The 11,587-nt window shown below is 43.4% G+C and overlaps 1 protein-coding gene across 3 annotated transcripts in view; it reads right to left on the reverse strand.

Annotated features, from left to right (window-relative positions):
• Window positions 1–11,206, reverse strand: part of RNF138 (ring finger protein 138, E3 ubiquitin protein ligase) — a 43,934-nt gene extending 32,728 nt beyond the window's left edge. Inside the window, exons 1-2 of one of the 3 annotated variants that reach the window (XM_008569608.1) lie at window positions 10,906–11,203; window positions 10,333–10,507 (exon numbers count right to left, since the gene is read on the reverse strand). In XM_008569608.1, the coding sequence (XP_008567830.1) occupies window positions 10,333–10,442 (110 nt within the window). In that variant the 5' untranslated portion in view covers window positions 10,443–10,507; window positions 10,906–11,203. Of the gene's footprint in view, window positions 1–10,332; window positions 10,508–10,905 lie in introns of all 3 variants that reach the window. The other 2 variants (XM_008569609.1, XM_008569610.1) reach the window with 2 other exon arrangements.
• Between the last annotated feature and the right edge of the window lie 381 nt (window positions 11,207–11,587).

The following is an 11,587-nucleotide window of genomic DNA, read 5'->3' on the forward strand; positions in this document are numbered from 1 at the left end:
TTTTTTCTTTCTTTTTTTTGCAGCTGGCCAGTACAGGGATCCCAACCCTTGACCTTGGTGTTATAACACCACGCTCTACCCAACTGAGCTAACTGGCCAGCACTTACCTGGTTTCTTGCCTGCTATACCTCTAGTATCTACAATAATATTGACACACAATGGACACTCAATGTTGGTTGCATGAATAAATACCATACTCTCATTAAAAAAAAAAAGGGAAGCCCTTTATATACTGATGTAGAATGATCTCCAAGATAGTACCGCCTATGAAAATAGCAAGGTACAAAAGAATGCATACAGAATGTTGTTCTTTGTGTGAAAAACTGGAGAATAATATATTGAGAAAAAAAATGGGAAAAATAAATAAAACAATGGGAAAATATTCCCCTCTAAAAATAAGAACAGCAAATTAAGATTCAAATGCATATATCGTATATGAGTAAATTCCATGTGAGTCAAAAATGGACAATTTTTAGAAGACACAACAATCATAATTCCTTGAAGTTGTTAAGACAAGCGAACAGATATGAAGCTGATGGGAGGGAGGGGGGAGAGGGAGGATTCGGTAAAGGGACTCAAAAATCAACTACATTGTATATTGATAAAATAAATTTTTTAAATGGACAATTTTTTAAAATATTGAAATAGAAAAAAAAATTGAATAGCATTATTTTATCTAGATAAATAAGGAGAATGAAATAACACAAATTTGAACAAAAGGGAGTAGCTAAATGGGAAAAAAATATAAAATAAGTTAAAATAATAAATTATCAGGGATAATCATTAAAACATAGCCACAGAAATGATCATAAATGATTACAGAGCACATTTTGTGAATGGTAAAATAAATTATTATACAAAAATTTAATGAAAAAATGCACACAGCCTTGGTAGCAGCAATTAAAACAGATTTTGAAGCTCTAGACACCATTATGAACTGTATAACAAAGTTGGCAAAGATGATGAAATACAGACACTTTTATAGTACTAATGGCATAGGTTAGCTCAATTTTGGGGAAAACAACATGACATTTATAAAAATAAGTTACCATTTATTGAGTACTTAATATGTGCTATGCAGAATTCCAGAAATTTTACATTCATTACCTTGAATTCTTAAAAATAAAAAATTTTTTTAAAGTCCCTTTATTTTACAGGTGAGGAAACTAAGTCTTAAAAAAAATAAAAAGTTAAGAACCTGTAAGATGTTGAAGCCTAGAAGATACTTTTGTCATTATAATGCAAGGCCCTACATGTTCCCTCCTACCTCAGGGTCTTTGTCCAGAATGTTCCCTCTCCCCAGAATGTTCTAGACACAAACATAATACTCCACAAAACAATACCTACACAACACTTACATCTCAGCAACGACATCCCTTTCTCAAGAAATGGTCTTTGACTACCCACCAAATCACACTGGATCTGGTTCTCCTCTTATATTCTCTCTCTCGGAACCTAAGAATTGGTAATTACATGTTTTTCTGAGTGTTTATTTAAATTAAAAATATATCTCACCAATACCCAGCTTCAAAGAGGGCAGGGATCATATCTATTTGCTCACCACAGTATCCCCAGCACTATAACACAGCGCCAAACACTCAGCAGGCATTCACTAATCTTTGTTAAAGCAATGAATGCAAATTTATCTTTATTTAATCCAAACACTATTAAATCCCTTAACCGAAAGATATAATCCACATTCCTCAAATCAAAACCACAAGTACTTTCCATGTACAAAACACTTCACTAGAGCTGTAATCACCCTTGTGTGACATAGCCAACAAATTCCCTTATGTTTACCCTTTGACCCAGCTGTTCCACTTGTCAGAATTTATCTCACAGGAAAAACTCTCACGTGTGAAACAATATACATACAACTTTATTGTGTTAACAGCAAAAGATTAGAAACAACCTAAATGTTCATTAACATGAGAGCTGTTCCACTTGTCAGAATTTATCTCACAGGAAAAACTCTCACGTGTGAAACAATATATATACAACTTTATTGTGTTAACAGCAAAAGATTAGAAACAACCTAAATGTTCATTAACATGAGATTGGATAAATAAATACATCAAGCAATGGAATACTAGAACACTAAATGTGCTCCATGAGGTCAGGATTTTTATTTATTTATTTTTTCTTTCTTTTTTTTGCAGCTGGCCAGTACAGGGATCCCAACCCTTGACCTTGGTGTTATAACACCACGCTCTACCCAACTGAGCTAACTGGCCAGCACTTACCTGGTTTCTTGCCTGCTATACCTCTAGTATCTACAATAATATTGACACACAATGGACACTCAATGTTGGTTGCATGAATAAATACCATACTCTCATTAAAAAAAAAAAGGGAAGCCCTTTATATACTGATGTAGAATGATCTCCAAGATAGTACCGCCTATGAAAATAGCAAGGTACAAAAGAATGCATACAGAATGTTGTTCTTTGTGTGAAAAACTGGAGAATAATATATTGACAACTTTGTTTATACACATATCTCTGGAAGTTTATATAAGGTAACAGTGACTATGCGGATGGCCATATTTTTCCTTTTATATCTTTAAAATTTGTCATCATATATATGACTCAATTCTCCATTCACAATAATTCCTTTGGCATTAAATATTGAGACCAAACAACTCAAAATAGATTCCTTTCTATTTATAATAATAATCTAATTTTTTTGTTAGATGCTATAGTGACTAAACAAAAGTTTTACATATTTACGTGTTTTGAAAACTGTAAAACACAAATACAAGATTATTATGCATAAACATTACCTCATTTGGTCCTTGCAACAACCCTGTGAAATAGGTGATGTGTTTCTACCCCTGTTTTATATACAAAAAAAGAGGCTGAATGGGGCTAAGTGACTTGACCAAGTGATATAACTACTGTAGTAAGCTGTGGTCTCCCAACACAAACCCATTCATTCCTTCACTCAGTAAATATCGAATGCATATAAAAGTAGATCTGAGTGATTGCCTTTATAAAACTTACACTCTAACCAGTGAGACTAAGAGTCAAATCAGCTAAATCCAAAAATGTCATGATTATAAACTGTTATAAGAGGTATATAAGTTATTCAAGTTTTTTATTTCCAATTTTACTGTTCCTTCCTCTGTACCACCATACATGTTTCTTCAGATATAAAATTGCTTACCCTCATCTCTCTTTGGGCTGGACTAGATGAATTTGCTAGACAGCTTATTTCAAAACAAAGTAGAAGGGAGAAGAAAAAGGGTGCAAACCAAAAATTACTAAAACAACTTTAATGTATAAAAGGAGCCTACATATTTAGGATAATGCATTACCCTGATACAACTTAAAAGGCTGTCTACAAATTTCTCTCAACTTTAAACTAGCAGTTGCCAGATGAATTTCTGTTCTTATTCATTCTCCCAACATGCTGACACTGGGAGAGAAAAACAACATTCCCACCATGCTCCTGACTTTAGTATAAATAAATTAAATAATTAAATATCTCGGGGGTCGGCCCGGTGGCGCACTGCTACAGTGCGCCGCTTGGGAAGCGCTTCCCGCCGAGGGTTCGGATCCCACATACAGACCGGCCGCTCACTGGCTGAGCGAGGAGCGGGAGCAGCGCCAAGGGTTGCTATCCCGTTGCCGGTCCGGTACAGGCGCGACAGTGAGGGTTGCGATCCGGTGCCGGTCACGAAAAAAGACAAAAAGACAAAAAGACAAAAAAAATAAAAAATAAAAATAAATATCTGGCACCCTTTATCTTCCTAGTCTAAAACCAAAATTATTCCCCAAAATAACTTAAACTTTGGAAAAAAATCAGAGCTTTTTTTTTTTTTTTGTCCTTTTTTGGTGACCGGTAAGGGGATCGCAACCCTTGGCTAGGTGTTGCCTGCACCATGCTCAGCCAGTGAGCGCACCAGCCATCCCTATATATGATCCGAACCCACGGCCTCAGTGCTATCAAGCACTGCACTTTCCTGAGTGAGCCTTGCCTGCACCACGCTCAGCCAGTGAGCGCACAGGCCATCCCTATATAGGATCCGAACCCGCGGCCGGAGAGCCGCTGCACTCCCAGCACCGCACTCTCCCGAGTGAGCCATAGGGCCGGCCCAAAATCAGCTTTTTAATTAGTCTCCAGGACTTAAAATTAAGTTGATTTTCAACAGAGTAACAATTACTCTTTCAGAGGGAGAAAAGAAATCTAGGGTTATTAGTGCTGGGAGTGAGGAGAGAGGGGGATAGGGAGAGATTGGACAAGGAGCATAAAGAATAAGTACAATTTGTAACAATGTACATACTAGTAATATTGATTTGATCAAGATATGTCAACACTGAATCCCAAAAACATGTATAATCAATCATGACTCAATAAAAATTTTTTAAAATTTTAAAAATTAAGTTGATTTTCTGCTACATAATTAAATAGCATAGATTTCCTTAAAAATTATGCCATTGTACAAATAACTATGTATCACAAAGATGTGGATAACATCTTAAAAATCTTAAGAATAAAGATTACATAGAGCAACAATTTATTAAATAAGCAAGAACCCCTGTAAGCCTGGTTCTCAGAATTATATCAAGCAAGTCTGTAGGAAGGTGGAAATTTTTAAGGTGTATATTTAGAGCACAGCTGCTCAAGGAACAAGATACCAATACAGCTGTTAAAATTATAAGAAATATAAACTGAAAATTCAGGGACTGGATAACACAAGCAGGTCAAATAGGGAATGATCCAAATTTGTGCCTAATAAGAAGTACATGCTGATTTATATAGCTCATTTTAAAAGATACCTCCTTACAAAGATGCTCAAAATCAAATACAGATTACATATCCATCTTAAGAGTTTAGCAAGGAATCAAACTTGTTATTACATGTAATTTTCATTGCAATAAGAGGTTACTTCTAACAGTGTACAAGAGTTATTTCCTTGACTGGCCAAAACAGGGAAGAACAGAGGTTCAAAAAGCTTTTGAAGATTACAGAGGAAAACACCAAGAAAGAGAAATACCTCACTACTGAACCAGTCTATACTTTCTTCTGAAACATCACTTTGAATACCTGCTCAACTTTAATATTCTTTATTTATCTTTACATGTTTTTAAAAATATTATATCTGACCACTCTAAGGCATCTGATGCTGTTTCCTTAACAGTTATTAGAAGATGATTTTTGTCCTGCTCTGTTTCCACTGTCACACTCTATCCTGGTTTTCTTCTTCTTCTACTGTCCATTCCTTCTCAGGCTGCACTTTTCCCCACTCAATATTTAAGTATGTTATGTATTCTCGAACACTTTATCTAGGCCCTCTTCTGTCTTTCAATTTACATAACTCCCTCTGATCACATCCACACCCACAGCTTCAGTTCCATGAAGTATTCCAGATCTACACATACACATTTTAATACTGGACACAGGGTCATCAAACCTTGCACAATGTCCTTAAAATTTCAGGAGTTCTTCTCTCCACTCCCACTATCATTACCTTAGTTCAGGTTCTAATCATTCCTCTCCCTGGCACATCAGTGAATGACCTCTTCACCAGTCTCACCACTACCGAGCTGAATCCTGCTACTAAAGTAAACTTACTAACATTGAAATGTAATCATTTACTCCCCTGCTAAAAATTATTTAATAGGACCTTACGGTTTTCAGGAAAACGTTCAAATTGACTTACATAGTAAGTTCCTGCCAATATCTCTAATAAGCTTCATCTCCACTACACTCACTCTTTGGTTCCAGCCAAACTCTGTAGACCTCGGCATCTGATGTAAACCTAATTTAGGGTATTCCCCAACAAACCTTGAATACAAACTCTGACCTAAAGTATTACTTCATCCAGGAGATTGTCCCTATACTCACACGGGCTGATTTAGATAACTACTCTCAATGCTCATGTAAAACTTTGTAAATTTCTTCCATATCAATCACACCAATTTATAGGTCCTTCTCCATTAAACTATTAACAGTCTCTAACAGTTTCCAGGGAAAGAGCACTTTGTATTCCCTGCACCTGGTAAACAGAAATCATTCAATGATTGCTATTTGCAGGAATGAATGAGGATTAAACAGAAATTTATATTTTGGTAAAGTTATTCCAATGATAATGAACTTGGTCCTCTGTCCAGGACAATCAGTGGGCAAATCCTTTCCTGTCATTGAAATGGCAGTGAAAACTTACTTTTGCTTTTTCGTTTTTTCTTTCAAAAGATGACCGGTAAGGGGATCTTAACCCTTGACTTGGTGTTGTCAGCACCATGCTCTCCCAAAGTAAGCTAACCAGCCTATAGGGATCCGAACCCTTGGCCTTAGTGTTATCAGCACCACACTCTCCCAAGTGAGCCACGGGCCAGCCCCAAAAACTTGTTTTAATTTTCTAACGCACCAAAAGAGACCCAAAGCCCATATTACCTGATCTCTCTATCCATGAATCAAAAACTGATTTTTGTTCTGGTCAAGAGAGCGGAATAGATGGTCCCCAGCATCACACTCTCCCACAAATCAATGAATTTACAACTATAAAAATGTAACAACAGCCAAGCTGGGGCCACTGGAGCTCAAGGGAAGAGGAGGAGCGACCTATGGAGTTCATGAAGGGGTAGAAGCCACGATGAGAGAAAGAAAAAACTGCTTGGAGTGTTTCGGGCCATGGCCACTTTAAGGCTGGAACTGCTGAGCGCATGGAGCATGAGCCAGCAGAAGCCACAGCTGTGCCCTTCAGATGGAGTTGCTTGGAGGCGGCAGGGAAGAAGAGGGCCTTGGTGGCTCCCAGGACAGCAAGACCAGTAATAGGGTTCCTGTGGACCCAAGCAAGAGCAAGGAGCCAAAACAGCTGAAAAGGGGGAGCTATTCAGAGGCCAGTGAGTCATCACAAGGGACCGGCGCAGAGCCCATCCCATGGGAAGTGTTTGGAGCACGGGCAGTGGAGGAGATGGGCCCACCAGGAGAACGCTGAAACACAGCAAGGACATCCGATCCGCCCCCCAGTCAGTGCAGGACTATGCAGAGGAGACTGGTCGGGAATGCAGAATTGCATGGGATGCAGTTTGATGAAAAGATTCAGGTGCAGATCAGAGTTTCTACACAACCCAGGTGCACCTGGCCCCTGGAGAGCCAGAAGTACTCATAAGGTCAACTATTAAACCCTGAGCTGCACAAAAAGCCTTCCCTAGGGAAACAGCAGCAAAGCAGCAATTTAGCTCAACAACCCAGTTCAAGTACTGGTTCCCACAGGAAGTTCCCCGTTTTAGAAGTAAGCAAAGGACAAAAAACTAGTTCCAGCCCAGGCAAACCACCAGTGCCTTGGGGCCCTGCCCAGGGGCCTGGGGCATGCAGCTGACACCAGATCCTCTGCCCACAACCAGGCACACTGCCAGCGCCAAGGAGCATGCCAAAAACATCGCCTCCATGTGGGTGGCCCACCACAGTAACCACAGATGCGAAAGTGGCTAGACATCACAACCACCATGCAGATGGTCCACCAGCCACTTGAGTGCACTGACACAAGGAGAGTCACCAGCAGAGTCCAAATAAAAGAAGAGGACCACAAAGCCCATTCCAGAGTGACAGAAGCACCTGCTCTATGATAATATTGGGGGACCTGAACACACCTCTCGGCATTGGACAGATCATCTAGGCAACAAATCAACAGAGTAACCGTTACCTCTTTTAGAGGGAGAGAAGAAATCTAGGGTTATCAGTGGTGGGAGGGAGAAGGGGATGGGGAGAGATTGGACAAGGGGCATAAAGAATAAGTATAATTTGTAACAATATACATACTGGTAATATTGATTTGATCAACATATGTCAACACTGAATCCCAAATATGTATAATCAATTATGATTCAATAAAAAAAGATTTTATAGCTAAATGTAAATCTGTTTAAAGGCACAGGTCTGTCCTTTGTGAAAAAGAGAAAGTGACATTGTAAACTATATTACTTAAAAAATAATTCTCTCCATTTCCCCACCAAACTCCTTCCAGCCAACCAAGACCCTATTTCACCATTACCACCCCTTCCAAATAAAAACTTTTTCTCCCTCTACCTATTCTTTAATTCATTGGTCACCCAGAACCATAAAGCCGCTGTGGGGGAAGATGAGGTGCAGGGCTAGTCATCTAACCACAACGAATTGATTTGAGAAAGGTCCTGAATTAAACAATCATCTCCACTCTTTTCCATAGCTTGAGGGCAGGCCAAACTATAGTCCCTGATTAAAAATGTCCTAAGGGAAGTGGACTAGAGCAAATTGCATAGAATTTTGAGGAGAACTAAAAATTACAATGAGTTCTATGAAGTCAATGACCCAAAGGATAACTGAAATTATTCTGTCTGGAAAAGACTTACCACATATACACACTCTACTGTTTGTTTGTTTTTTTTCTTTCCTTTTTGTCTTTTTTCGTGACCGGCAACGGATCGCAACCCTCAGTGTCGCGCCCGAACCGGGACCGGCAACGGGATCGCAACCCTCGGTGTTGTCGCGCCCGCACCTCGCTCAGCCAGTGAGCCGCCGATCTGTATGTGGGATCCGAACCCGGGCCGGCCCCACACACTCTACTGTTTGTTTGTTTTTTTTCTTTCCTTTTTGTCTTTTTTCGTGACCGGCAACGGATCGCAACCCTCAGTGTCGCGCCCGAACCGGGACCGGCAACGGGATCGCAACCCTCGGTGTTGTCGCGCCCGCACCTCGCTCAGCCAGTGAGCCGCCGATCTGTATGTGGGATCCGAACCCGGGCCGGCCCCACACACTCTACTGTTAACAGGTACTATAACTTTCTCTCACCTAGTCCTCCCTCCCTCCCTCCTTTCCACCCACTGCCAGCACAAAACCTAATTTTTTTAAAATATGGAGAAAAAGCATCAAGTTATGATAATACTGATAAGTTAAAGGCAAAAAAGTATATATTGTGCTCTAGACATCTGAAAATATTTTTCTAACAATCTATATTTGTTGCACCAAATAATAAAGGAATTTCAAACTGTCATTCTTCTCCCTTAAAGAGTCAAAACATAACTGGCATAATTTCGGTCATGAAAAGCCACATACTCCTGGCTCACACAACCAGCACAGAATCATATTAAGGCAGGCAATGTAGTTAAGACTGGGGAACAGAATAAGGGTGGGTATCAAAAACAACTGTAGTAGTGACATTTATGATTAAGAACCCAATATTCAATCCATTCGTTACAAAATTATAAAACCCTACCTCCAAAAAAAAATTGGAAAGAGAAAGAAATATATTGAGAAACTTGTTCAATTATTTTCAGCTGTTTGCAAGCAGGCAGAACTTTCATGCCGGAGTGTATTTTTTTAAATAAAGATTTCCAGGCCCCACCTGCCCGAAATTCTTTTGTAAGTTTGGAATGGAGCCTGGGAATTGGTATGTTTACTTAAAAAGTTCCCCAATGGCTCTGGTCATCAGCCAGGTTTGTCAGAAGTGCTATATATCATTCCAAGAAGGGACCTTTCCAACCCTTATGGACGCTCATTCTAGCAGTCTAAAAAATTACCGAACTTCTTCCTATAGATACACCAAATAAAACAGCACCATGTCACCTCACCTTCGTGTTCTTCCTCACCCCTAGGGTTAGTAACTCATTTTCAATCCATCCCTCATTAACAGAAGTCTTCCTTTCTTATCTCCACCCTTGCAGTAACCAAGTAATAAGCAGAAGGATAAAACAAAGGGAAACTATCAGCTCAATACCCGGAAATCCTGTCAGTTCTAACATATGAGAGAAAAAAACTCATTCCAGACCATTCTAGTATATAATTAATTCTAAAGGAAATACCCACTTTCGAGGATGGTCTGGGAAAGAGTCGAAAGGTAAGTTAAACTGGGAGCCCTTACATCGAGAAGGGATAGACTAACGTTCTGAAAGAAGAAAAAACTTTAAAACAGGGCAAGTCAGGAGTGGGCCGCGCGGGCACCTCGGCCACTGTGACACTCGACACCGCAGCCTTCACTCGGGTTGCTAGGAAACAAAAAGGCTCCAAGTTCCCCGCAATTCCTCCCGGGCCTGGCAGACACGAGAGGGGCCTCCGGGGCCTGAAGACGCCACAGGACTGGGCCTGGCCACTGCCCCGGGGACGCGAAAGACGGGGAAACCCGGGGACCGGGAGCTCGGGCTGAGGGGCCGCGCGGGGAGCGGGCCCCAAGCCTCGGGAGGAGGGCGGCCCGGGGCTCTGAGGGGCCGGGAACGGACCTCCGGAACAAGCGGCACCCGGGCAGGCCGCGAAGGGCTCGGCTCCCACCAGGCCGCAGCCGGGAATCCGAGGCGGAACGTGGGGGCCTAGACGACCACCCGGCGCCGCGCGGGGGAGGGGGCGTCTACTCACACGTGCTGACAGGCCGCGGTTCGCACGGGCGTTTTAAGCACCTCCTGACAGACAGGGCAGTAGAAGTCATCTTCAGTGTAGGACGTGGCCGCGGAGAGCTCCTCAGCCATGGCTGGGGGCGGGGGAACAAGGCGGCGGCGGCCGAGGTGACGGTAGCGGCCCGGGGCCCGACTCCCTGCGCGAACCCGGAGGGGGAGGGGAACCGCGTCAGGAAACTGCTCGCGCCAGGCAGGGGGCGGGGCTCCAAGGGGGCGGGGCCGAGCGCAGAGGCGGAACAGCCGCACGCGCCGGGCAAGAGGCTGCCCTCTGACAGTCTTCCCGCCGGCTCGCTTTCAGCCCGGCTCGGAGCATGCCCAGGGCCCGCCCCTCTCGCCGGCAACTGCCCCGCCCCCTTGTACAGGGAGCCACTGTACTGGGCTCCTCGGCCGGGCCGGCTCCGCCCCAGCCGGCCTCTCTGCCCGCGGCCTCCCTTTTCCCGGCTTTTCGGCTCCTTCTTCCCACCCCTACCCCGAGCCCCTCTCCTGCGTAAGCGGCTCCCTCCCAGACCCTTTCTCCTCGCCCGCTGCAACCCACCTTTTTCCGTCGCTCCTCCTCTTCCTCCCGACCCGCTCCTCCCAGCTCCTTTTCCTGGCGCCCCCGCCCCTCCACTCCTCCGCAGGTGTAGACCTCTCTCTTGGGAGTCCCAGAACCGTGCTGTGGATGGAGCCGCTTCTCCGGTCGCGCTTTGGTAGAGAAGTGGCCCTGCGCCGTTCTTGGGCTTCTTATTCAGCCGCTGCTGCCTTCGCAGCCGAGGCCCGGGGGCAAATGGAGGGCGGTGTCCGCACTGCTCATCGGCCTAGGACCGGGCCGGGCACTAGGCTTATGGTGCACCGGGATCCCACTGTCCCCGCCAGCAGCTCTCCCGTGGCATCGCGCTGCCTGCAGCCTGCCCGGCCGGTCACAACACGGGAGGGCGACGGGCACCTGGCAGAGGAACTGAGAGAGGCGGGGGCGGAGTGGAGAGGGGCTTCCATAGCAACCGGCGCGTGGCGCCTTCAGCAGGTTGTGACGTCAACAGCTGGGTGCCCACATTCAGGTACCTGTCGCCCCCACCCCCCAGGCTCCCTACAGCGAGGACTCCATTTCTCACCACTCCTGTCAAATATGTTGGGTTTTCAGAAATTTTTCCTCAAAAAATATTCCCTAATGTTAAAGATTTGGTCTTTACTATTTGCCTTTGTCAGAATGTTTTGATCTTAAGATGTGCTGTGAAACA

This window comes from Galeopterus variegatus, unplaced genomic scaffold (assembly GCF_000696425.1).
Source record: "Galeopterus variegatus unplaced genomic scaffold, G_variegatus-3.0.2 Scaffold520, whole genome shotgun sequence".
Taxonomy (NCBI): Eukaryota; Metazoa; Chordata; class Mammalia; order Dermoptera; family Cynocephalidae; genus Galeopterus; species Galeopterus variegatus.